This window comes from Lipophrys pholis (genome assembly GCF_963383615.2).
Source record: "Lipophrys pholis genome assembly, chromosome: 7".
Lineage (NCBI taxonomy): Eukaryota > Metazoa > Chordata > Actinopteri > Blenniiformes > Blenniidae > Lipophrys > Lipophrys pholis.
This window is the reverse complement of record NC_137638.1, coordinates 13,771,764-13,796,010: the sequence shown is the minus strand read 5'-3', so window position 1 is coordinate 13,796,010 and position 24,247 is coordinate 13,771,764. Positions and strand designations below refer to the sequence as shown.

Below are 24,247 nucleotides of genomic sequence, written 5' to 3'. Positions count from 1 at the left end.
AGTGTTCGGTCAACGGAGGGGTGACGGAAAAACGGAGCAGGTGGTCGCTGTTTTTTTCCGTACCATCCATAATTTCTTTGGTAGGACTACATGAAAACCCGTCCCGCCCCGCGACCTCCCGGAACAAAAAGTGCGGTGGAACTGCGGCTTAAATGGGCTACTCATGAAAAACTAATAGGGAGTCGAAGCTCAGTATCTAATTCAGCTGGAGACCTGAGAGAAAACATGATATTAGTAAGAACGTATAAAGCCAAGGCACATTTTGACGAGTTCTGTGATAAGTCATATCTTACAGTTAATACTACTTTTATTATCAGAAAGTATGACCTTGTCTATGTTTCTTACATTGGTAGAATCTTTGGGCTCCAGAGATGGATGTAGCAAGGTGTGACGTCACCTACTGGTATTACACTAAAGCCAGCTTGACCTAATGTGAGATGCCATAGTGAGTCCGGAGTGTTGTTTTTCACATTCTTGGGAAACACTGTGGGATCTCAGATCTGAACACCCCATACCTTTTTGGGAATGCTGCCTTTTTTAGGCAGTGAACAAATCAATGTCCAACAGTTAAACTTTCTAAATATTATCTGGCAGTTTCCCGTGAGATTCTTGTTATTGAAACTTAACTGTTAGCAAAAGCGGGGCTGTATGCCCGGAGAGAAATCACATGTATTCTACAGAGGGTCTGAAAGTCTGAGAAAAAGGGTGAGTTCAAGAGGCAGTGGGACAAACCGTCAATTCAAATCAATAAGCATATGGAAAACATCAAAGCCTTCTTTAGGCTACCTGATCTTATTAGTACAGTGATTATTTCTTCAAATCATAATGAAGTTTTTTTTCTTAAATAGTGCAGCGAGAGTCAGTTGGATCATCGGATTTTCTGGAGGTTTTGTGTTTCTTTGCAGAAATGTATCGTCTATACATGTAACCGACACATGCAAGATGAACAACTGTGTTAAATCAAACACTCAGAGATTAAGTGCTGTAGTTCAGAGGTAAAATGTAAGTTTGGGCCAGTTTTTCTCTGGAATTTCAACCGTTTTTTTTTTTGTTCGAAAAATAAATTGGAAACAGGCAACCAGTAAGCTTGCCTATGGGCCAGACTTGGTTAACAATAGACCACGGGCCAAGTCATGGCACACTTGTTGACAGCCTGTGAAAGCAAGGCGAGGGAGAAAAGTCTCTAATCAAGTTATCCGAGTTTGACTGCCAATGAAGCAGTCATCACTCTGCCTGCCAAAAAAACAGAGAGGCTGTGAAAAGCCACCAGATCAGAGGAAAAGTAGGGCGCAGGCGAGGGCCGTGATTCAAAGGGCAAAAGGTTCCTCTCAGCCTATTATGATTCATGCATCTCGCAACCATCATCAGCAGTTGATTATGATTCACTTTCACAAAGGCATTTTATCCTTCGCCATTAAACCATTAACACTAAGAAGTACCATGCAAAGGTTTTACTAAAAGCAAAGTGAGGATGCTTTAAAAGCATTTAGGCTGTCTGATTGCGTCTGTCTCTTTATGTAATACAATACTTGACATTATGAAGTTGGGATCCTCGCTCTGTGGGACTGGCTCATCTGTTGCAGAACTTCCTGCTCTTCTTTTTGCTGAAGGTAGCTTTTCGCTGCGCTGTCTGCATTGCTGCAAACTTCAAAAATGCCACTGTGTATTATCAAGCCTTCACATTGGTCATTATGTGTAATTGGTTCATTTACTTGTTTCTCATTCTTCGTTCTTTTTCTATCCACACATTACATACCCATACACACTGGCGCACGTCCAGTTTCTCAGTGGGTGGATACTTAGACCATAACAATAATATGGTTCTATGTGATACACTAAGCGCTATAATGAAACTTTATTATGTACAGTGATGTATTACTTTGTGTCTGCTTTGAAAAGCTAAACTCACCCAAAAGATTAATAAACCATCCATTTTATTGTCATTTGAGTATGAAGACATAAAATCACTGAATGAAACTGAAGAATTTTCAGACTTCTAATCATCGATTTTTCCTTTCAAAGAAGACACTAATTTGTTTGTGCATTATTATGTGGTATTTGGGAAAATTAAGATGCCGGGTGTACTTCAGACTTAATAGCAGGGGGATATAATTGTATCCCCACATTATTGCAGTGTTATACAATAGCGTGAAGGAACTACGCAATCTGCAAAGTATAATTATTGACAGTGTCTGACTTCCCCTTCTCAACTTATTCTTTGCCTCACTCTTTCCTTTGCTCCTGTTGACCTTGTCACCTCAGCCTGCGTAGCATAAGGAATGGCTTTGGTTCATTTTTGTCAGAGATTGAGAGATACAAGGAAAGAGCAAAAGGCCAGCTATCACCGGGGGGCTGAGGGGAGTTTATGTTCCCTCTGATGCCTGAATCCAAGTCCTCCTTTACTGCTTCTCTCAGCTCCCTCATTCCCTCCTATTGCTTGTTCGCTGTAGTAGCATCTGGTTAATGGGCCTCTTCAGTCGATAGACTCTTCCATCTTCTGACACACGTGCATGTTGGGTAGGCATACACACACACACACACACACACACACACACACACACACACACACACACACACACACACACACACACACACACACACACACACACACACACACACACGTACAATCTGTTACTCTGAAGCTTCTAAAGGGAAAATAGTGTTTGTTTGTTTATTGAATGCATTTTGTGATTATTTTATTAAAGAGTGTGGGTTCATGTCAGCATGGCAATGAAAAAATATATTCTATCAAGGTTTTTTTCTTGTGTGCTTTTGTTAAACATGTGCTGTGATTTCTGCACATGCAGTAAACAAAACATAATGCATGAATAGAAACATGTGCAAAGACTTCAACAAGTTTCTGGAGAGTAATGGTGTGTATGGTCAACCTCTGTCAATAAACTCAGACACCTGGATCGCTTGACCTGAACTTGGTCTGATCCTGGTTAATGAAAGATGAGGCCAGAAGGCTGTGTCTCACTATACTTCCAAACTTAACCAACAAGGACCTTCAGTACTACTAGAAACATTTCAGGATGTACTGCTCAACTCACCCAATGAAGCAGATATCTGAGGATTAATGTGCCGTTATTAAACCCGGCAGGAGACTCGACTCTGGCTTGATGTATGTCAACACACAGAAGTGTAGTCAATGCTTGAGTTATATAAAGTTGAAACCCAACACTGAAAGAGTGGCTGCAGACATTTTGTAACAGCATGACATGAGTGGCAGATATCTGAGAGCAAAAGTTCCACTGGATTGTTTCTTGATGCTGGATATGAATATGACAAACATACTTGTCGAAAGAGTTAATTTTAAATGATAGATCTTTACTGATTTATTGCTGGCAAATATGTCATACACTAAGGTTGTGTTGACACAGGTGTTAACAAAAAAAAATAAAAAAATCCTGGCAGTGACTTAGAGCAAACCCCAGACGACACCACATCTACTGTTAAGAAAATAAACGAAAGCTCACCCGACAATGTTCCTTCACTGATGAGCCATTACACCTCCTGAATGATGGATAAGAAATCGATATGCTGGCTGCCCTGAAATGATCTACTGTATTTAGCCAACGTAAACTTTGCTTTTAGCTTTCTATCTCAACACTTGGTTTTATGTCCTCTTGTCTGGAATGTGAATGTTCCATTGAAAGACAAAGGAAATGTGTTTTCCCAGATAACATTACAGTTGCAATATAGCTTGGCTTGAGCTGTGATTGAAACAATACTGCGCCTAAGCTGCACTGAGCCCACCTGTTTGTTCTTCCGTAATTGGATTCAGCTTCATTCCATTTGCCTTAATGCTGATGCATAATGCAGTGTACTGAGGGAACCAGCCATCACCAGCCAGGGGACAGGGCATGGAGGAGTAACCCGACCCCACCACCCATCAACCCCCCTCAACACCACCCGATCCCCCTCCCACCCACTCACTCCATCTCAGGACATCTAATCGGAGCTCCTGTCCTTCAAAGCAGCCACTTGCGAGGACTGGATGGACGGATGGCTAAGGGGGCCTACAGGGAACCACAATAGCAGGTGTTGATGTTACAGCCTGTAGGAACAATAAGCTGGCCCTCAGCAGCTTGTTAATCTAAAATAAACAAGCAATAGTGTGGACAGTTGGGGCACAGGTGGAAGAATTCTCATCACGCTTGCTACCAAGAAGGGAATATGGAGAGTAAAGTTATTTTTCTTTTGTAGACAGGAATGTACACTCAATTACTTTACATTCCTTACACTAGCAGTGTTTCTTAGAACAGTTTTATACTCTTGAGTGCGCAACGGTGCGTTGCATATACAACTGGTTAAATTTACATTGAATAGTTTTGAACATGAGTTTTTTTTTTTTCTTACATCAGCAGCAGATATCATCCCATGGCCAAATCTATAAAACATTACAACAGCTACACAAACTGCCAGCATGACAGACTCCCACATACTCTTTGCCATTTTCATCAGAGCCATACGTCTCTCATGATCAGCTGCTCCCGTTAAGTGGCTGGTGTCGATGGCTGTGACTCAGCACTCTGCGCAACAATGATGAAGATATAACATCTGGAGACACGTGTGTGCGTGTGCGTGCGTGCGTGCGCATGTGTGCGTGTTTTTTTGGCATTGCATGTGCTGACATTAAAAAGTATAAAGAAGCAAAGCAATAAGAGAGTGACATAAATTGTGTGGGTACTGGTGTATATGTGACTGAGTGGGTGAGCGACGGTGACCAAGGTTCATTAGCGTGTCACTGGCTGCTTCCATACAGAAATAATAAGGGTCTCTCTCTCTCTCTCTCTCTCTCTCTCTCTCTCAGCTGAATATGAATTGAGCTGTGAAAAATAGCATCTCATCTCAGGTCACCTTCCTTGCACAGTGACACATGATGAAGAAACAGATAACAGCTGATGGAGTAACAAAATTAAAATGGTAACAGTGAGGTCATGAGGCATCTGGGAACGGGTGGGCTTGATGAGCTGTGCAGAAGGCAGAAGACTGTGCAATATGTATTTGATGAGAAACTGGCACCCAGAGCTCAAGGTTTAATCAGAAGTAGAGAGCATACAAAGTGCAAGAAAGGAGAAGATTTCCATCCCATCTGACCTTTTTTTCATACTTATTCTGTATTTGTCTCAATGAAAGCATTCTCTTCAGACAGAAACATAAACTTTTATTTCATATCATATATGAATTCGATATAAAAGTGTGTGTGTGTGTGTGTGTGTGTGTGTGTGTGTGTGTGTGTGTGTGTGTGTGTGTGTGTGTGTGTGTGTGTGTGTGTGTGTGCGTGCGTGCGTGCGTGCGTGCTTGCAAGTGTGTGTATCATGTAAGCAGGGTGTACTGTGTGTGAACATAATCATTGATAAAGGCAGCTTGGCTGAGCTTTGAAGAATGGATATGGCCGAGCTGACAGACGAGAAGATAGGGTGATACAGCTGGGACAAGGGAACAGTGAGGGAGGGGTTACGTAAAGGTTCACAAGAGAAGAACTGACAGATCCTCAAATGGTAGTCTTTGGAAATGCCTACCTTCATTGCATCAGAAGACATAAAACGATGCCCAACGGACAGCTTAGTGGACAGTAAGAACTCTGGAGCAGCAGGGAATAGCAGAATTGAAAACGAGTAAACATCATTGCTGTATCAAAAAATAAAAACAGGGAAAAGGCCGACACTTTTATCCATTTGATAAGAGCTCCCCCTGACCCAAGGCAACAACGTGTATTTTTACTACTGTACGTTCTCCTGCCATGGCGGATGCACGTAGTACTCACCCACCGTGCTCCGGCTGACATGTGTTTGACCCCTATCCCTGTCTGCAGGAGACAGCACCTGGTGCCTCACCGCAACACCATTAGTGGTCACACACACACACACACACACACACACACACACACACGCACACACACACACACACACACACACACACACACACACACACACACACACACACACACACACACACACACACACACACACACACACTCCCACCACATGAGATATTTTTAGGGGACGTGATACAACCTCTATGGTAGCTAACGCTCAGAGATTCACACCCCAATGGCTTGACAGGAAAGGATCCCTTTCCTCAACCACAAACCATCCACACATGCCGCACATACAGTATATCGTCAGTGTGTGAATGTCGTGTCCCTTAATAGCAGGGTGAGGCTTTTCATCGAGAAAAAAAAACACGTACATGTGAACAAGACAAAATGTGCTCAATCTTCCAGTTTATACCTCTTTTCAAGCACATCAAATTGACGCCAGCTCCTTGAGCCTTCATTCAGCTACTGCCAGTTAAACAATCGGAAAAGATACAATTGAACCGTGAGCAAAGAACTCCACTTTCCCTTGAGAGATTTCTCCAGCACATCTGTTAATACTTTCTGGCTATAATTCCACAAAAACCATGACAAACCCAACAAAATCCACTTACGAGTCAACATTAACTATCTGTGGGGCTTTTTTGTTGTTGTTGTTGTTGTTGCTGCATGAATTACCTCCACTTTATCAGAGGTCCACAGAAAAGGAAAAAAATAAGAGGGGGGAAAAAAAAATCAAAAATTGCTTTCATGCACTTCTTTATATTGAGGAAAATTGTGATTGGAAGCTACATAGAAAATTATTTTCTAAAGTGAGTGCTTATGATAATCTGTGTAGTATTAAATTAATTTTTACTTGTGTCTGCCTCTCTTTCAGCCTCGACCATCGCTGAAAATGGGAGGAAAACATGCCTGAAGCTCAAAGTTTTCGTCCGACCATCAAGTAAGTGTTTGCATGCAATGCAAAGCTTTGTAACAGAGCATGTTGAAGTACACATTCAGGCTAAAACGCACAACAATTAACTTGTACATCTCTTGTTACCTTGCTACCCCTGAATTACCTTTTATTAAACGTCTTCTTTCATTTATCACAGAAGTGCTTTACCTGCCAAGAAAGACTGTACCCCCCCCCCCCCCCAACATTAAAAGTTGATAGAAAATCACATACAAGGAATTGATCTGAATGTTGCCATGAGCTTTGTTGCTTGGGGTGTTTAGTTTGAGTCGTGCGAAACGAAGGCGAGAAATGTCACTAACCTATTTGGCACATCCCTCTAATGATCTCTCATTCTCCCTATTTTCTGTTATAGACAGCTGTGTGAAAACTATAGGCGTACATGACCACGTTTTTGATGTAAACGACAAAGTAGACAATACATTAGAACCACGAGGTTAGTATGGCTTTTCCTGCTCTTTTGATCCTTCCTGTTTGACTTCCATACTGTGTCCCATGTGTCTCTTGTTTTGTGCCTCTGTTCTCTATTTCCTGGGAGCTGATCTGTCCTTCCACCTGATGCCTCTCTTAAACAGATTCTCCTCTTGATGACCACAGCGGTGTCATGTCACTTGCAACCTGTTACATGCTGCTTACACTTTTAATTGGCTGTTTCTATAGTGATGCTGAAGGCTTCCTGTACATTGCATGTTGATTCATATTGATGTGTATATATATATGCGTGTGGGTGTGTGCCTACACAAATAGATCTTTAAACAGATTATTGTATGGAATCACGCCCTTTCGCGACTTGAACACTCATGTTATTTCCAATTGTGTGTTGTGCTCCATAGCATACTGCCTTTATATATTTGATCAGTCACTTCAGTAGTTCCATTAATCTGGTCAGTGTAAAAAAAAAAAAAACCCACATCATTAAGTTTTAAGTGTGCATATATACATTCACACGGTAATAATAGCATTGCTAAGTTTTAATCAGCTTCTGGACTCTTTACTGAGTTTCTCTTTGGCTCTGTAGCACAGCACTGACTATTTTCTGTGCACATCGCACACAGCCTTTCTATATGTTCATCCCGGAGACAGTCACTGAAGTGAAACAGTACCACATCACCCACATGCTGATGTCTCATTCTCAGCACCAGCTCACTCCGAGGCCTTAAACAACACGGACAGGAGCTCAAGAAATATGTTTTGGACTTTGTCTAAAATGTTTTTGTTTTTTTATTCTTAGGCAAACATTATATATGCACAATAACATTTCAGGTGTAAACACATCATTTTTGCATTTTCGTTAACTTAAGTTTTACATTTAGATGGCAACATTTTGAAAACGATGACCATTTCCATGGAAACGACAGAAATGCCGAAATTGATGTAGTGAATATGACAGGCCACGTGTTGAGGCTGTTGGTTGTTTTTTTTTTAATGAAACCACACACATGCGCAGAGAGAACAATATGCTCTAAACATTAACAATGTATGCGAGTACACATACACGGGTAACTGTCAACTACAAAACTATCAAGTCCCAGGAGAATATGGCCTGGGAGTCACGACACTATTGCGTCTTCCTCTGTTTACGTGGAGATGGAGTTAGAACGTTTTCAAAAAGTTCCACCATGGGAGTCATTTTCGAAAAGTAGCATGTTTTTCGAATGCCGTTGTTGTATAAAATGGCAAACCGTTTGCGTTTTCACTTGAAAACACTCGTGTAAATGGGGCCTTAGTCAATATAGTGAGGATTTTTGAAACGGAGCCGACCTTCGCTCAACCGTTCACTTGAACGCCTTCCTTGGCTGGAAAAAAAGGAAAATGAAAAAAAAAACCAATGATTTATTATTTTTGCATTTTAAATTGTATAGGAAAGAAAACAATTGAAACAAAGTGGAAAAGGATGTTTTTCCATGTGTTACCAAATTCTTTATTCACACTGTTGTGAAAAAACAATCTAAACCGAATATCAAACTAAATAAGAAAACAAGAATCTATAGTGTCACAAAATTATAAAACAGTATTATTTCGTAGGTGTACCAAAATGAGCAGTAATTGTGAATGGGCTACACACACACACACACACAAGCATAAAGATACATACACATAGAGTTACACCCAGGTGTACTTACGGTTTCTTTCTGCTTGATTGTCACTGTGTCTGTTGGTATGCTTCCCTGTCCTCCCTCCAGCTTTAGAGGCTGCAATCGTCTTCATATATAAGCTCGCGAAAAGAGGAAATTAAAACATTCATCCATCTCCTCCTTTTACCGTGCGCACACACACACACACACACACACACACACACACACACACAGACACACACACACACACACACACACACACACACAGCGTTATACAGTTATGTAACAGTGCAGTCCTCTCTTCTATCTGTCTGTCTTTTTCTGTGCATGGTTCAGCTACTTTCCCATGGTGCAGTGGGCACATGGCTGCTTACAGATACTGATGCCACTGCCAGACACACACACAGAAGGAGGCAACTCACACCTGGGAGATTAATTCAAAATGTTTCTGACAATGGGGCTAGAAACATTATGCCGCAACTGAAGTTCATATGGCAACTCAGACGATATGAAACAAAACCTTTTTTTAGCCAGGCTCTGAGACATAAACAAGAAAGTTGCCAGGTTACTTTGTGGCTGACAAAACAAAAATCATTTCAGAATGTAATCTTTCATATGTATTGTCGAAAGAAATGAGCTCGTACTTTGAATTAACCTTTTTTATGTTTTGCACGTTCTTCAGATGACACCAGCCATGAACCGGCTGAGCCTTCCCGAAGTGAAACAAACGCTGTGCCACAACTGAGGAAATCAAGTCCACTTCTGGCTTCGTTGCTGATCTGCTTAGCAGCACTCTTCACTTTATAGCGCCTCCCTCTGTCCCGGAGGTCATTTTACACCTAGCGTTGCCTGAATCTGCCCGAGGCTGCAGGGTAGGGGTGGGATCTGGGTGGGTTGCTTGATTAGGGCATAAGAGCAGGCTTCTCAAGGAACCCTCTATTTTTTCCAGAAAAAAATATTTAAGTGGTCTTTCTCCGTCAGTGAGTGAAAAAAGTTGATGTTAGAAGTGGGAGAGACAGTTTCCCCTCTTAAACCTTCAACTAAGATGCCAAATCCCGTTTTTTGACACTTAGTGATTCTTATTTTCCCGTGACTTTTGACATCCCTTTACATCCCATTTGTGTCATTGCAGCACTGACGTTTTTACACAAACACACACACACAGACACACACACACACACACACACAGTCGTTATACACAGATAGCATTGCAGAGCCAAATACATGAAGTAAATGTCTCTGTACAGACAGTCAATAGCAGTACGTATTTTTTTTTTTACAATGTGTACACAGTAGCAGTAGGGAAGTGAAGATTTTAGGTCTTAGAAATGAATGACTGTACATACACACGTAAATAGTTATCCCGAGACCTCTCCAGAAGCCTTACAGAAAATAACTTGATCAAGTTCTGCTGGGTCGCAAGAAGGATACTTTATGCGCCTTCAGTTTACGGTGAAGTCTAGTACTTGGCTGCTTGACGGATGAACATGAAGGAGTGGAACAGAAGTGGCTTTAAACAGACTAGAAACCATAGCACTGAGGATGATGTATACGACATGCACCTTAGCTGGGGCTTTAAACTGTCTTGGTTTAATGAAAATGTCTCATTTTTCTTTAAATATAAAGTAGATTTGAAGGTGGAGGCGGCTCCTTGGAAGTTTGAGTAAGAGTAGGTAAAACCTAAAGAACTGGTGAGTGTCGAGCATGTCCAATGTGTTCACTGCATTGCCTCTCAGTGCATCAGGTTCACTCGCTAAACAACTGAATTGAAACTTTCTCACCAGACATTCTGCGCACTGCTATTAAGATCGAAGATCTATATCTTTTGAAAGTTGATCACACAATTTCACGGCAGCAGTCACAGTGATTTAATGCAATGTTTACTGAGCTGGGCAGCGATTGTTCTCTCTTTTCCATTTGAGCATTAGTCAATATTAACACCCCTTTGAACATTTGCATCTATCGCTTTTTTTTCCCCCGCGATATTGATTGATAAATAGTTGTTTAAAAAAAAACAAAAAAAAAACACGCTTTAGAATTGAATCTTGTCTCTCATTTTTCATTTCTAAAAACATTATCTCAATCTGCCTGTGGTGTCCTTAAACTCTCTATAATGATGTAGATGCTGTAAACTTTTGCACCACCAAAATGAGAGCAGCGCGAGACGTGAGGGGAAGGGGTTTGGAGCAACACTTCAATTCACAGTGCCAAACGTTTTCTTCCTTAAATAGAAAAGTAGCTTTAACTCAAAATTGTGGTAATTTCTAGGTAGACGCTTCTTGCGTTCAGTTAGTCGCAGCTGTAAGGACAGCATTTATAGGGCTGATGCATAGCTCCAATTAGTTGAAATCGCATTGTGTAAACAGAGACACTATCCATTAAATTCAGGCAATGCACAGCTCTATTTAGTCTAGCTAGGTTTATGTTAGCACTTAAATTCAAAGGAATTCACTGTGCAATAATGATATTCCGCTTCCTTCTACTCCCACAGATGCACATGGTGAGGTAGCGTAATGAAAGCTTTTATGGCTATCCTTTTTTTTTCACAGGGACTTGTTTCTTTGCGTTCAAAGACAACTGAGCAGATAAAAAAAAAAAACGTAACTGCCGAAACAGACTTCCTTTCAAACCCAGGATGTTGTATGAGAAATGAGGCGCCAATTGGTTCGGAAGGGAAGACAGAAAGGGAGAAACCGGGCAGAGAAAAGGAGCCCAGGAGCAATCGCATGTCCACCTTCAGCTCCTCGTGTTACTGGTTTAAGTGACTCTTTAATGAGGTTCAAAATGACAGGCATGTGGACCCCATGTTGTGGCAAGGGGAGTTATTTCTGGTATTAAAAATAGATGGTGGAAGGCTTGGGGGGTCTCGGGAGGGGGGGGGTGTAGATTTCCACCGTGGGGGGTTTTAAAGCACCAATGACCTTGCAGTTTGAGAGAATTGGTGAGTGAAGGAGACAGAAAGAATTAAAGGGAGAGACGCACACACTGAGATAGGAAGACACGGGAGGTAGCAGAAGGTAGTGTGACTAGAGTGCCTAACAAAACAAATCTCGACAAAAACAAAAGGATTCATCCAACAAACACTACTGGAAGAACAGATAATTCAATGACAAACATGTTGTTTTCACTATAAGTCAATCTCAAAGGCATGCACTGTTGTTGTTTTTTGTTGTTTTTTTGTTTGTTGTTTTTATGGCTGCCTTTTTCAGATTTTTTTTCCCCCCTAGAAAGACAGCATTTGCCTTTTGCTATATTATTCTTTTGTGCTACAGTAACAACGCTATTACACAGGAATAGCAGCTCAGCTATGAGGGGTAATAGGAGACAAGGCCATTTAATGAGGTACTAATTTTCAGGATAACACCACAGGGAATAAGCACTGCATAAGATTCAAAATGGACGCTTGTCAGCAGATTAACACTAGACTTTTATCCAAAACCAGCTTCAATTGTACTCCTATGATTACCAATACTCTTTGTCATCATTGCTATCATTACCATGATTTATTCTGTACACACCTTAACCTGGGAAATGAGGATCAACTTATATACTGGATACTGTGTATCCTGAGGTAGTCAACCATAAAACATCTAGTGTTAGGTTAGTATCTGTTTTGTACCTTTCTGGAGGACAAGGAAAAAAATGAGATACATCATTGTTAAAACTGTATAATTATTATTATTGTTATGATGATGATGATTATGACTATTATTATTAGGAAAACTTCTTGATGTAAATAGTGTTTGATATTAAAGTATTAATTTGGTTCTTATGTCTTTTCTAAAAAATGAATACCGTATTATCTCTGGGTTTTGCCGAGTGTGTACTGTCCTCAAGCAATGCATTGTGTGCTTTGATCCTCAATGCCTATTGAAACTTTGAGCTAATACGAAGGGGAAACCTGTGGGAGCCGCACTCGCTCCCGTGTGCAGAAGGCTGGACGTTAGCCAACGAGAGGGTCACCTCTGTCATGTTTCAGACCAGTCACCAACCTTCACCATCTCTTCACATACGGATCCTGCCTTGGAAAGAAAAGAAAAAAAACTGTGGGACTTAATGGATTTCTACCTTTTGCCTTTATGCCGGTCAGCTCAAAGATCAGGCATGAGTGGACTGTTGGCTTATTTTAATGGAAGGATCTCACCTGTTTTCATTATGTGGCATGCGCATGAACTTGATGACGTAAAAAAAAAAAAAAAAAAGCAGACAAAAAAAAAAAAAAAAAAAAGGTTTTTGAAAGGTTTTCTTTTGCCGTTGTTTTCTTTTTCTTTAAGATGTATTAGAGTTTCAGATCACTTCCACGTTGTGTGTTTTTGCATCCCCATTTGAATGATGTCACAGAAATGTGTAGTTACAGACGACAAATGTACATAACACAAACCATTGTTGTGAAGTTGCAGTGGGGGGTGGGGCTCGGTCATTTTGTAGTTCAAACTTTTAGTTTCCTTTTCCTGAGAATGACTCTGTGCCCATCCACTGAATTCACCCCATATATCTGCAATCTGTCTCCTTTGACTATTCATCCTCTTTCTGCTCTCAGAGGAGGAGGAGGAGGACGCGGAGGCGTCTAGGAGTGTATACATCAGTGTGGACATTTTTCAGTGTGGTGAAGAAAAAAAGAAAAGAAAAGTGAGACATATAAGTTTGAGTGTGCGTGCGTGTCTCATTTGCTGTCGCTGCAGTGAATGGGAAGCGGCAACCCTCTTTGGCAGCCAAGAGTGTTTCCCATGCCTTAGCCCTTCAGCCTCTGCCCTGGCAGCGCCGTCTGTGTACAAGACGCTTTCTGCCATTGTGCTTTTACACGGAACAGCTGCTGGCGTCGAAGAGACTACAACAGGGCCCTTCACTTTCTCTCTCTTTTTAACAACCCCTAAATCACTTGTCGCTCCTGTAGACGATGGTCCTGAGCGCAGTTCAAGGATTAGTCCGCCGCACTCTCCCTCCGACAAATCCTACGCTGGTTTGTTAGCAGGGGGAGGAAAAAAAAAATCTATCATCGCTGCAGTTTCTCTGCATCTCTATTCCCTTCTTGCTGATGAGCCACTTGTTCATTTTATGTCCTGTCTCACTCTTGTGCTTGTATAACCCCTACCAGACCACCTGATGTCCTCCTTCCTTCACCTTTGAACCCCGCTCCCACTTTGCCATCAGTGGGGAATGTTTCCAACCTGCTCTTTTACAGTATATAAAGAACAACAAAAATTTGACAAAAAATTATCTGTATTTGTATATACACGTGTCTGAGCAACTATGAGTAATACAATAAAACAGAAATACATTGCTTTAACAATTGTGTGACTGCGTTTCTATTTGTCTTTGTTACAAAGTTGTAAAAGTGACAGATCCTACTGTTTGTGCCCTTTTCCAGTATTATTACTCCTGTAATGCCTCCAGATAATGACCTTATTCATATTGCATAATGTGCCAAACTGGGCACCATCACCAAGCATGCACACAAATGCAATCACGGCCCTCTCTTAAGAGTCTGCCTAAGAGTGCCTCCCCTAGCTGCTCCCGACACTGAAATCACAACGTCTAAAGACAGACTGAGGGGAACGCTATCCATCAGGATCAGAGTGAGACCTTAAACCTGCTTTCACTTCAGTCAGGCGCTAATGAGGACACCTAATAACCTTCTGCTGGACCCCATCAGCACCATTTGCCTTCACCTTCCATTATCTCTGCTAATTAGACTGAGATTTAGCAAGCCCAAAGGACCAAATGGGGGGGAAAGGGCTCCCGATAAGCCAACTGGAATCCAGCAAATGTTCTGAAGATGAGTGAATTCTGATTTTATATAATAGAATGACCTAACTTTATATGGGAAGTAAATGTTAATAAATTGTAATGCAGAATTGATCAAATGAAAAAAACGAAAAAAGTCTTTTTGAAGTCAATGTGAGTTACAGTTTAGATTACTTAATGGGACTTTGTTGGTTGGAATAAGACTCGTAGCACAAAAGACATGAAACGTCATCCAAGATGCACCCGATGTGGTTTTGACATTTCTGGACCAAATCTGGTCGGTCCATCATAGCCTCGATTTGGTCCACATATAGTCATTGAAGTTGGGTTGTTTCTGGACCATCGAGTGTGGTCCAAATTTAGCTTAAATATAGTCAGTGAAATTGGGGCCATATCGGACCGTCATTGGACATTCAAACGGTCCAATAACAACCCAATTTCAAGGGACCGACCAGATTTAGCCTAATAAACAGCGTGTAAATCATATGGGGTGTTTGGTGGGTGCTAAGCATGTGATGTTTAATGCAGACTGCACACTGTCTGAGTTATGACCGTTCTTTGTTTTGGTCGCAAAGTACTGACCTTTTGAAGCCTGCACGGTGGAACTTGTCACATTGATTTTGTCAATTCAACTATGTACATAAATACATGTTTTATCATTGTCAAGTATCTCATTCAGAGTTAAAGTTCAAAATCTACAGCATAAATTGATGACTGTCCTTTTATTATATTGGGCCGCACATTACGTGGGCCACACAGTGTTGCAGTGGTTAGGTTGTGGATCCAAATCCAGCTGTGGCCTTTCTGTCTAGAGTTTGCATGTTCTCCTTGTGTTTTCTTCCACAGTCTAAAAACATGCATGTGAGGGAGTTGGTGACCTTAAATTGTGTGCGAGCGTGTGTGGTCTTCTGTGTGTCCTGTGATAGACTGGCGACCTGTCCAGGTGTACCATAGTACTCCGAACAGGATAAACAGTGTAGAAGTTGGATGAAAAAGACGTTGCACTTTTCTACCAGAAAGAGACGTCTTTTTCAACGACCTTAAAAAAAAAACACAATTTCACCTTTCGCTTTTCTACCATATACAGACCATAAAGAGACGGCTTAATACAGATGTCCTTTCAATGACCTGAAAAAAGATGTTGTTTCACCTTTGAATTTTCTACGATACATAGACCATAAAGAGACATCTTAATGGAGACATCTTTTCAACGACCTGAAAAAGATGGCTTTTCACCTTTTACTTTTGTACCGAATTTTGACGTAGTTCAGACAGAAAGCATAGGCGTCTTATTCAACGTCTTTTGAACCATTTTTTTGCTGGGTGGGAATTGAGTCCAATCCCATATTTTTCCAAGGCTGCCACTTTATCCAAGCATCAAAAGAAAAGAAAGGCTTTTCTGCATGAAGACACTTGACATGATGAGGCAATTAGTGTCAAGTTGTTTTTCCTGTGTTATTACCCAAAGAAGGCTCTAGAGATGCAGGTGTGTGTGTGTGCGTACGTACGTCTAGGAAGACCAATAAAGACAAATCACTGTGCCTGATCATTAAATCTCCGATAATGATAGCTCTCTGTGAAGATGTGTCCCAGATGTACTATTAAGCTATGAACATAGTCAAGGTCTGTGACCAGCAACAAGCGAGAGGCGAGCGCTGGGATGGGATGGTGTTCGACCGAAACCACGTACCCACCCCCCCACACACTTCTCGAGGTGGTATTGTGAACGTATGAATGTGTGCTGATTTACCTGTGCTTTTCATTCTACTGCTTGTCTTGCCGCTGTAGATTCTTGTTGGAGGAAGTTTATTCTCACCATGATAGGAGCTCCACTGACAGTCGTGAAGTGGCCACTTTCGTGAAAGGCTTTTGAAGGCATCATTCTCAAGTCAGCTGGCTCACTTATTGGCTGCTTGGTGTTTCGTTTCCATGTGAACAATCAGTTTGACTGACAGCTCTGAATGATGTCTTCAGTTAATCGCTTCAGTGGTGTGAAAAGGTCATAAATCACCCAATTACGTTGCCCCGCTTTATGAATAGATATTTTTTGGGGGAATATTTAAAACGCCTCCAAGGCATATCAACTTAGTCAACCCCATATTTATTGAGTGGGAGTTGGGGGGTGGCTGCTTGTGCCAGAAATAACTGATAAGCTGAATACATTTCAGTCTCACTGAGGATTGTCACACTGTTAGAAAGTCAGAACAGAACTCAAGGTCAGGAGTTTGGATTTAGGACAGATTTTATACATTTTAAGAGTAATTCTAGCAAGTGGAAGACATAGAGAACCTTAGAAAATACAGCAAAAAAAAAAAAAGTACATATAATCTTTAAAAAAACAAACACCAGAACCTTGTTTTACAGCAGTTTTATGAGAAACGCACAGCATATTGGAAGAGCATGGTTTGGTCAAAGCAGGTGCAACGTATCTCAGCTGCGTTTGATCAATACTCATCAAACTATAATCTCTTTGTTTCTCTCATCATGCTTTGTGAGTCAGTACCTCAAAGCAAACTTCAAGTCCTTGGTTTTACAGAATGGATGAATGACTTACGAAGTTGACTTTTACACTCAAATAACATTTATTTATTTTTTTCCATTTTGCTGTTTAAAACATCTTTTTCAGGACCTCGATACAAGAAAGCACCATTTGTAGACAATGCACTAGAAGCCTTTAATCATAAGTGGGTCCTAATGACACGTTCTCTTTCCTTCTTTTATTCAATACATCCATTGTAGGCTTCCTTCGCTCAGGAAGGAGTCCCTGCAATGTGTGTCAGGAAGGCTATTTTCTTTTACTTATGCCTCTCACATGTTGACCTTCGGTGCTGAGAGATGAGGGGCCGCAGCCAATCCAGCGGAGGATTATGGGAAGATGTGATGCCACTACAAAATGTCAACTTCAAGGCAGATAAGACAGAGATTGAAAGAGGCGGTTGTGGAAGGTGAGAAGCAACACTAGAGATCAGACTTTTGAGTGACAGTATGTTTTCTAGATCACATTTTAATGTCCTACTGCCTTATTTAAAAAAAAAAAAAAAAAACTCAGAAGGAGGTTACAGTCACTTTCCTGTGATGCTCGGGTGGATTGTTTTCTGTCTGCTGTACATGCAGGCAGTCGGACGCTGTAAAAAGCCACAAAACAGCAGGTTTTCACAGGGTTTCACACCATTTCTGACGTGTTACACTAAGCATTCACACATGCAGGAATGAAGATTTTCATGTTCAAGTGACAGCTAATTTCACACCGAGCTGTGAAAATTGAATTCAACACATAAGTTTGAACTGTGAAACTCAGGCAACCTTGGCTGGCGCACCAAACAGTGGGTGGTTTGGTTGTTCCGAGTGTCAGGCATCAAATGGTGTCAGTACAATTCGGTGTGGATTCTTCCTGTAACATTCATTGAAATGGTTACTGGGTGAACATGATGCATAAACTTCAGTGGTATTACGGTGTAATCATGTGAATTCACTGAATGTGGATTGTCTTCAGGTAATCTGGCTTCCTCCAACAAACCTAAAACAGGCTTGTTCACCCTGAGAAGGAGTTTTCAAAATGTCTTGTAACATTAACATTGTCTGAACAAAAGAATTTGATAGTAGTTGCAGATGTCTCAAACCTGTCGAGTAACCTTTTTTCTGCTCTGAAAGAGAAATTTGTCATGACCACAAGTTACATTCTGGGCTTCATCTGGCAGCTTCTGCATTTGCTTAATGAGCCTCATTCATTTTGGATGCAAGTACAAAGTGAATGCTAAACTGGAGGGAGACCATATATTGATATGGTCAAGAATTCTCAATTGTGCCGCATGACTGTTCTCAACGGTTGCACAAGATTTATGGGTCCATTGCAAGATGGATGTTTCATACATGCATTTAAATGCAGGCAGATATTCTTGCAAAAAGTCTGCAAAATATGTAAAGCACTAATTCAATGTCATTCCCACTAATGACTGTTGCTGGTTTTGCATATTTTCTTTCGATTCGGTGTCTCCAAGTCGCTTTGAGTTTTCACATCCCAGTGAGGCGCTGTAGGTTAATTGCAAATCAGAATTTCCCACAAGCATGAATGTGTGGCCATTTGTCCAGGATGTATTCCAGCTTTCACCCACTGTCAACTGTGATCAGCTCTGACTTCAAGCCAAAGTTGAGTAAAGTGGGTCAATAATGGTAAATGGATTTTACTTATATAGCAGTTTTCCACTGCTTCAGTAGCAACCACTGATGGAGACAGCTGGCACTCAGTCCATCAAAACTCAAACCCGAATCAGAAATGTAGTGTTCAGTGTCTTGCTGAAAGACACTTTGCTATATGGACAGGGGGAAATGGGGGCTCAAGCCTGCAACCTTCCTTATGAACTTCTATTGAACAACAACCCGCTCTACCACCTCGGCACCAGCTGCCCTGTAGATGGAGGAATGTTAATATATATTTCTGCCAATACAGCACACAGGAATTAGATATCGGAGTTACTTGTCAGCCTCCTTCCACTATTCCAGATTGAATCAGAGATATTTGTGGGGTACTGCTGTAGATCTTGAAATCACAAGCTTCGCCAAACTGGAAAGGGTCTTTGTCGTCTCCTGAGTGGCTTCTTCCTCTCTGAGCAAATGTGCCATTAGAATGAGAGTATTTCCTGCCAATGCCCATTGAATAAATGAAGCAAAACGTGACAGGGATATTACACTGGCATGTCAACACGAGATCACATAAGTCTGCGCCCCAGGGTCATAAATTAGATTCTAATGATTTTGTCATCCTGTTAAAACAATAACTTTCAAACCCAGACTCGTTTTTTCTCGCCTTTATAACCTTTGATTTATGCTTTTAATTTTTTGATGGCGAGAAATAGTCTGACACTCGTGCCATTATGATGTTGATGTGATGAAATATTGTCACAATTCATTTTCCTTTTCGGATTTAATTAGTTTACTTTAAAACGTCATCCATCATTACCAGTGTGGATGAAATGTAGAGAGCACTGAGAGCGGGGAGACTTGGCAAGAGGACTGAGTTTTACAGTTGACTTCCTAAGAAACAAACGCCGGCTGCATTATTCATAAAGATTGCCATAACTTTAATCAGATTTTTAATTCAAGACTTTCCTCCTCTGGCAATCTATCACGCCACTCATTCAGAGTTTCTTTGAATCCTTCATTTCTGCAAATGTGTCTTGAGGTGGATTATCACTTCTGCTGGTGATAGCATCATATTGTATTTCAAGGGAGAGTGCAGTGTGTCTGACATCAGATTAGCACACAGCAGTGTTATGCTCAACAATTTCATTAACTGTGGTATAAACTAAAGGTTCACTATGAAAAAAAATATATATATCAAGACAATAAAGAAACACATTCACATCATAATTGGCAGGATGATACAGATCATCAAGCTGGTCAGCAGCGTAAGTTATCTCCGTACATTTTATTACAAATGTGAGTCTCGGTACTTTTATATACTAACAGATGAGCTTTCAGTCAATTTACAAATAATCTCTATCACTGTGTTTTAGACAAGGTTCACCTGAACCAGATGTAAAATCTTCTAAATAGACCCTGTTAATGTTATATGCAGTCCTTGACTAAGACAACCCAGCTTAAGCAGTTCTTGACATTATTTTTCTTTATGTTGTACACAGTTCTGGATCTGGACATTTGGTAAAACAACTCAAAGTAACTGAAATGCAACTGTGCAGACTAAAGGAAAACTAATCTGAAAAGCATATTTAACTACAGCCTGATGGAACATAAAATTAAATTACTAAGCTCTACAGGTTAAGCATTATGATTGTGACTCTGCGGGTAACTTGTTTTTCTACAACAAACTCGTTAAAAAAGTTATTGCCCTGGCAGTGGCAAATCGCTTTAGATTGTTAAACTTTTTTGTTATTTGATTCTCGAATTATTTTAATTTAGATTTTTAATAAAAAAAATATTTTAACTGCCACAGTGTTAAGGAACTACTGCTGTTAAAAAAGCACCTTATTTGTTCAAAGTGTTTGCAAATCAGACTTTATTGCACTTTTTTCAAATTGCAGTACTTTTATTACACACGTTTGCAATACAGCACATTTGAATTCATTGCTGGATTTTGTGCGTAACGATCACAATTAAAAATTGAATTTTGGCCCAGCACCATTAGACAATTATCTCTTTATGTTTACACTATTTTCAATATTATTTTTTTTCTGTGCAAACGCAAAGCAACTTGTATTTTGCGTTTGTAAATACCTTTAGCCTTTTCCCTCTGTCTTTCTGTATCCATAGCTGTATCACGGATGGTTTGTGAACAGAGCTGTTTTTGAGTTTACTTGATGACCTTTAAATAACAGTTTTCTTTGGTATTTGTCAAAGTGATGCGGTCAAGTTGCTGCTGGTCCTTCAGGTTCTGCTTGTGTGCCTTCCCTTCTCAGTCACAGTTGACAGCGTACCCATTTCTGGAGAAGAGAAGATAGATACTTCTTTTGCCCAGTCCGCCACAAAATGAATTTCTTACCTTAAACTAATTTTGACCTTCTACTTGTGTATATCATATTGATTGATACCTCCAAGGTGTTATTTTCATTATTATTATTTTTTACACACAATGTGAAGGCTCCTCTTTCAAAAATTACAGCTGTACTCTCTCACATTGTGGTTACGTTTTTCCAAAGTTTCATAACCAGAACTTGTTCAGTTAGTTTCTTCAATGCCATCAGAAGGACATAATTTTGAATGCTCAACTGCAAAACTGATTTGTGTTAGTATTTGTTCAGAGTTTTTAATCTAACACCACTTCATCTAACATTTTATGAAAAGACCAACTGATAATTTTACTCTTCAACATAATTTTAAGGGTCACTGTTGGTCTGTCATAAAAATGTTAATGATTCAGCTATTATAATGTTATTCAAATTCAACATTATAAATTATATTCCTCATGGCTGGATCTCATTAAATGCCAAAGTGCTACAGAATGACATTAATTAAGGGAAAACGGCAAAGCTAATTGTGGGACCACTCCCTTGTACGTTTGTTTAAATGCACCGTGGAAATACATTTATTTATCTTGAGCACGCAGGGAGAACACTACGTATGAGAAATAACTCGCCGAGCTCAGTATTCTTTGTAAAAGCCTGAGGCTATGACAACATTTCCAAAGATCACGCGCGCATGCACGAACAGACACGTGAACCTATGCACATGCATTTTCGTGTTTTCGTACAGGCTAAGACTATTACAGAAAGCAAGCATTGGATTGCTGATGATACATTTTCAAATCTGTATTTTGTTTCTTTCTTTGTACATTTGGGACGCGACAGTGCATGTTAATGAACATACAGTCTCATTAGATTACAAATGGCACAAAATAAGCCGGATTTAACACATTAATCATTGATATGTGAATGATGTATTGATGATGAAAGTCATCATTTGAACTGTGTGTCATTAAGCCCAACTTAATGCCAGAATCTATTTATTATGTTTTGGAAAGAGGAGTTGGTTCTGAAATTATGGGGCGAACCTCCCCTGGGGGGTTAGGATACAGCACATCAGGAAGGAGCTGCAGCAAGAAGAAACTGGGGTAAAAGGAGATGCATTTTACCAGCATAGTTCAGCATGCTATTTTTTCCTTTTCATTTTTGTGAAGAAACCTTGATAAAAAATGGAGCAGGAGAACTAAACATTTGCGGAACTGAATAAAGACAAAATAAATGACATAATAAGCCTTAGCGAGTGCCTCACATTAAAACTATCCCCAGCTGGAGTCCAGCTCCGGGCTTTTCTCTGTGCAGTTTGCATGTTCTCCCTATGTGTGCATGCCTTTCCTCCAACAGTCTAACATGCAGTCAAGGTGGATGGGTGGATGGATGGATGAATGGATGGATGGAGCTTAAGTGTAAATTACTAAATGTAACATTTCTAACATATTAGTTTAGTTTCAAGTTAAGAATATTCAACTTCCACAAGAACATTTTTCATTTTTATATTAATATAATACTATAGATAACACATAAAACATCTGATGACCTGAAAGATAATAGGAAATATTGGATTCAACTAAAAATGACTATTTTGGCATAAAGTGGTTATGAGGAGGACACTCATCGTCTCACATTTTCCCAAATCCCTGAGATAAACCTGTTGAGAAGGAATGAATATGTGTTACTGATATTTGGAATCTACAGTAGTATCTACAGAATCTACTATATTTTGAAGCTACAGTACACACTGATACAAATATGTGGTATAAATGTGTATGGCCTCTCTTGGGGACAAATACTGCAGGAATGCCTGTTGAAGCAGTCAAATTATTTGACAGCTGTGGAAATGTTAATAGCACATGTTCCCACTGGATGCAGACACTGATAAAACTGTATATGGGATTGTAAAATGGCACAGGCATGCAGAGAAAACAGCAGTATAAAAAGCAGGATACATGATTTAAATATATATTTTTCTTACTTTAATGGCTGATAAATGTTTCCCATTTTGCTTGAATGTTGTGAAAGACGCTTCAAGCACACGTGAAAGACAGCTGCATTAAGTCATGCAAATATATTGCTGCATACTCTCACTCAAATATCTAAGTTCTTTTTTTCCCTCACCTTGAAAATAACACTAATGAACTTCAAGGACAAGGACACAACTATTCACATCTTTTTAGTACCTAAGACGCTTTAAAGGGATCATAATAAAAAATATGAAACTTATATCGAATCATTTAATTAGACAATCTGTGCAACTGAGGTGACACAGTATAAGAAATGTTTTATTTGTGTTTATTTTCATTGGGTCGTATAAGTTTAATCATCGGCCTGGTTTGTGCGGACATTTGTGCATGCCTTTACTCAGGTTGTTGAAACAGCAATTATCATGTCACATTACACTGCATTATTTAGTTTATTGAAAGCTCTACTCGTGTCTGGTGCTGTCAGTACAAGCAAATAGAGCGTGCATCACAAATATTTCAATAGACTTGATTGTGTTTTCCATGGCGGTATGCGCTGCATTGTGTGTAAATAGGTGTGTGAGGTATAGACTGTTCCGTGCCATGACTCGTCTGGTGATGTGAAATAAATCCATACACACAGTATGAATGAAGTGGGGGATAGAGAGAGAAGGCGAGAAAGAAAGAGAGCAGAAAACAGAAAGACAGAGGACAGATGAGCAGATGTTATCTGACAGGTGCAGTAGGCCCCAGCTTGGTGTGTGGGCAGCAGATTTGACAGGGATTTTGCATACACCGTGTGAGTTAACGTTGTGCATTTCAGTACCTGCCATGACTATAACCTTATGGTCAGATCCAAAAGTCTGGGATGGGATGTAGGAGGATTAGTCATGCCGATGCTTCACAATGTTGATGTAATGCGATCACATGAACACGAGCGCCAAGTTCTGCACTACTGACCACTACTGAGCTGCAGCTTAAAAACAATAGAAAACCATGATTATTACATTCTTCGACTTTTTTTCGATACGCATTTCCTGTTAATGAGGTGTAGCATTGATAACCTTCAGTTTTGTCCAATTTCTATTTATTTTAATGTTCAGATGTGCCAATATCCCAACACTATCACTCCAGCTTGACTCGCATTGTATGGCCACAGCATTCTTTCTTCTCTTAGCCTTGTAATACAGGAGGCTATCTTTGTTGGTGCTGATTTG

At 40.3% G+C, this 24,247-nt stretch overlaps 1 protein-coding gene across 2 annotated transcripts in view; it reads left to right on the top strand.

Moving 5' to 3' along the window:
• efna5b (ephrin-A5b) overlaps positions 1–11,441 on the top strand; it is a 95,918-nt gene extending 84,477 nt beyond the window's left edge. The window contains exons 3-5 of one of the 2 annotated variants that reach the window (XM_080467577.1): positions 6,702–6,767; positions 7,135–7,215; positions 9,537–11,441. In XM_080467577.1, the coding sequence (XP_080323703.1) occupies positions 6,702–6,767; positions 7,135–7,215; positions 9,537–9,661 (272 nt within the window). In that variant the 3' untranslated portion in view covers positions 9,662–11,441. The remainder of the gene's footprint in view (positions 1–6,701; positions 6,768–7,134; positions 7,216–9,536) is intronic. The other variant, XM_080467578.1, reaches the window with a different exon arrangement.
• The last annotated feature ends 12,806 nt before the right edge of the window (positions 11,442–24,247 follow it).